General features: G+C 43.8%; 1 protein-coding gene across 1 annotated transcript in view; it reads left to right on the top strand.

The window, feature by feature from the left end:
• Window positions 1-313: 313 nt before the first annotated feature.
• The window catches only part of LOC106323580, a 12,273-nt gene continuing 9,635 nt past the window's right edge, over window positions 314-2,951 (top strand). Inside the window, exon 1 of the mRNA XM_013761678.1 lies at window positions 314-808. Within this exon, the coding sequence (XP_013617132.1) occupies window positions 314-808 (495 nt within the window). The remainder of the gene's footprint in view (window positions 809-2,951) is intronic.

Raw genomic sequence — 2,951 nt, forward strand, 5'->3', positions numbered from 1 at the left:
TAGCCAGTGGTTTGATCTTTTTCACTCAGGGAGCGTTGAGTACTTAAAATACGAGGGATCAGACCACAGACCCATTCTAGCCTGCTTTGATCTAACAAAGAAGAAAGGCAAAGGCCTCTTCAGATTTGATAGACGACTAAAAGAGAACCCTGAGATCAAAGCACTAGTCGGAGATACATGGAAGCAAGCTGGCAACAGAGACGTTCAATATAAAATTGGCCAGACGCGAAGAGCTATAGTACTATGGAATAAGGAACAACAAAGAAACAGCAAGCTGCTCATCAACAAATGGAAAGACGAGCTTGAGAGAGCCATGACGAGCCCAAACAATGATTCAGACCTCCTTAACCATATCAACTCCGAGTTAAAATCAGCATACCTGGAAGAGGAGGCTTTCTGGAAGCAGAAGAGCAGGAACTTATGGCTTAGCCTTGGTGACCGAAATTCTGGCTACTTCCATGCTGTTACCAAAGGCAGAAACGCAGTTAACAACTTCTCAGTAATTGAAAATGCGGATGGGGAACCGGTATTCACTGAGAAGGAGATTACAGGAAAACTTGTTGACTACTTCAAAGGCCTATTCACAACTGTCCCTGGTGAGAGAAAACAAATTGTCGCCCAAGCAATATCACCGAAAATATCCACTTTGGAGAATGAAGCTCTTCTGCAAACCCCATCAGCAGCAGAAGTGTACTCGGCGTTACTTGCAATTCATCCGGACAAAGCACCAGGTCCGGATTGGTTTTCTGCAAGTTTCTTCCAAGCTAACTGGCCAACTATCAGAGCAGATATCGTATCTGAGATCCAGGTCTTCTTCACTTCCGGTGTAATGCCGAGAACTTTAAACCACACTCACGTCAGATTGATTCCGAAAAGCACTGAGGCAAAAACAGTTGCATGTGGGAACCAAAATTCGCACTGTCGATTTCCGTTTAAATTAGGAAAGTAGGAGAACCCTAGTTTCCCAGAGGTCCTGGATATCTGCTAATACCACACGCCAAGCAATCAGAACACGAAACGAGAACAGTAATAGAATAAGAAATCGAAAAAGAGAGCAAGATAGTTCTTATTCTGAATCTGCGTTTGAGCGTTTACAACAAGGAAAGTGCCTGGGCTACGAGAGCTGTCGGCGAGATTCCTAGTTCTAAAACCCTAAGATGGCAAAAATCTAATTGAGTCGCAGCTCGAATAACAAAAACGGAAAATTGCCTAAAATCGCTCTAAGTGCTAAGTTTGTTGTGTAAAAGTCTCTTTTTTCTATGCCTCTTGCCTAGGACTCCTTACATACTGGCTCCAATGTCGGTTTACGCTTTTCTCCTTCTGCCCTTAAGTCACCATAGCATAAAAATGGAGATATTCCATTTTTCCGATCTTCGTAATTATCTTCAAAATTTCGTATTTATCCGCGAAAACTTGACATTTATCATTCCTCGCAAACCAAGCGTAAACCGTCATGCGGTGTACGGGCTGTTGGTTAAGAAATCGTAAGTTGGGCCTCGAGTCATGTCTTAGGTTCCTTTGGGCCGTCTTATGACTCAAAGCGTTTATTACGGCTTCTTTCGATAAATAACGAACTTTCCGCGGTTTTTACGGTAAAGTTTGATCGATAACTTAGAATGGCGGGGAACGTGAAATGGGTTCGCTACGGTCTTCGGGAGATAGCATCAAAGGGTAGGCGAGAATGCATGGACTAATGTCGTATCGACGTTTTGGAAGAGCTCGGTCGCTACGTAGCGACCGAGCTCTTCCAAAACGTCGATACGACATTAGTCCATGCATTCTCGCCTACCCTTTGATGCTATCTCCCGAAGACCGTAGCGAACCCATTTCACGTTCCCCGCCATTCTAAGTTATCGATCAAACTTTACCGTAAAAACCGCGGAAAGTTCGTTATTTATCGAAAGAAGCCGTAATAAACGCTTTGAGTCATAAGACGGCCCAAAGGAACCTAAGACATGACTCGAGGCCCAACTTACGATTTCTTAACCAACAGCCCGTACACCGCATGACGGTTTACGCTTGGTTTGCGAGGAATGATAAATGTCAAGTTTTCGCGGATAAATACGAAATTTTGAAGATAATTACGAAGATCGGAAAAATGGAATATCTCCATTTTTATGCTATGGTGACTTAAGGGCAGAAGGAGAAAAGCGTAAACCGACATTGGAGCCAGTATGTAAGGAGTCCTAGGCAAGAGGCATAGAAAAAAGAGACTTTTACACAACAAACTTAGCACTTAGAGCGATTTTAGGCAATTTTCCGTTTTTGTTATTCGAGCTGCGACTCAATTAGATTTTTGCCATCTTAGGGTTTTAGAACTAGGAATCTCGCCGACAGCTCTCGTAGCCCAGGCACTTTCCTTGTTGTAAACGCTCAAACGCAGATTCAGAATAAGAACTATCTTGCTCTCTTTTTCGATTTCTTATTCTATTACTGTTCTCGTTTCGTGTTCTGATTGCTTGGCGTGTGGTATTAGCAGATATCCAGGACCTCTGGGAAACTAGGGTTCTCCTACTTTCCTAATTTAAACGGAAATCGACAGTGCGAATTTTGGTTCCCACATGCAACTGTTTTTGCCTCAGTGCTTTTCGGAATCAATCTGACGTGAGTGTGGTTTAAAGTTCTCGGCATTACACCGGAAGTGAAGAAGACCTGGATCTCAGATACGATATCTGCTCTGATAGCAGCAAGGAGACTCGAGCATAGCGTCGGGGCTTCACGGAAAGGTTTGTCGCTCACTTACTTTCTTGATTGTTACATATTTCTCTAAAAGACAAAGAATCCCTAACTTTCTCCTCGTTTCGCAGTTCATCTCGTTGATCGACGGGATGATCAGCGAGTGCAGTTCTGAGAACAGTCGTCTCGCCGGGGAGTTGTTGGAGCTGCAGGGTAGATGGTCTGAAACTGAGGCCATGCTGACGGCTGTCAAGGATTCTCACTCCGTGAAAGTG

This window comes from Brassica oleracea, chromosome C2 (genome assembly GCF_000695525.1).
Source record: "Brassica oleracea var. oleracea cultivar TO1000 chromosome C2, BOL, whole genome shotgun sequence".
NCBI classification, from domain to species: domain Eukaryota; kingdom Viridiplantae; phylum Streptophyta; class Magnoliopsida; order Brassicales; family Brassicaceae; genus Brassica; species Brassica oleracea.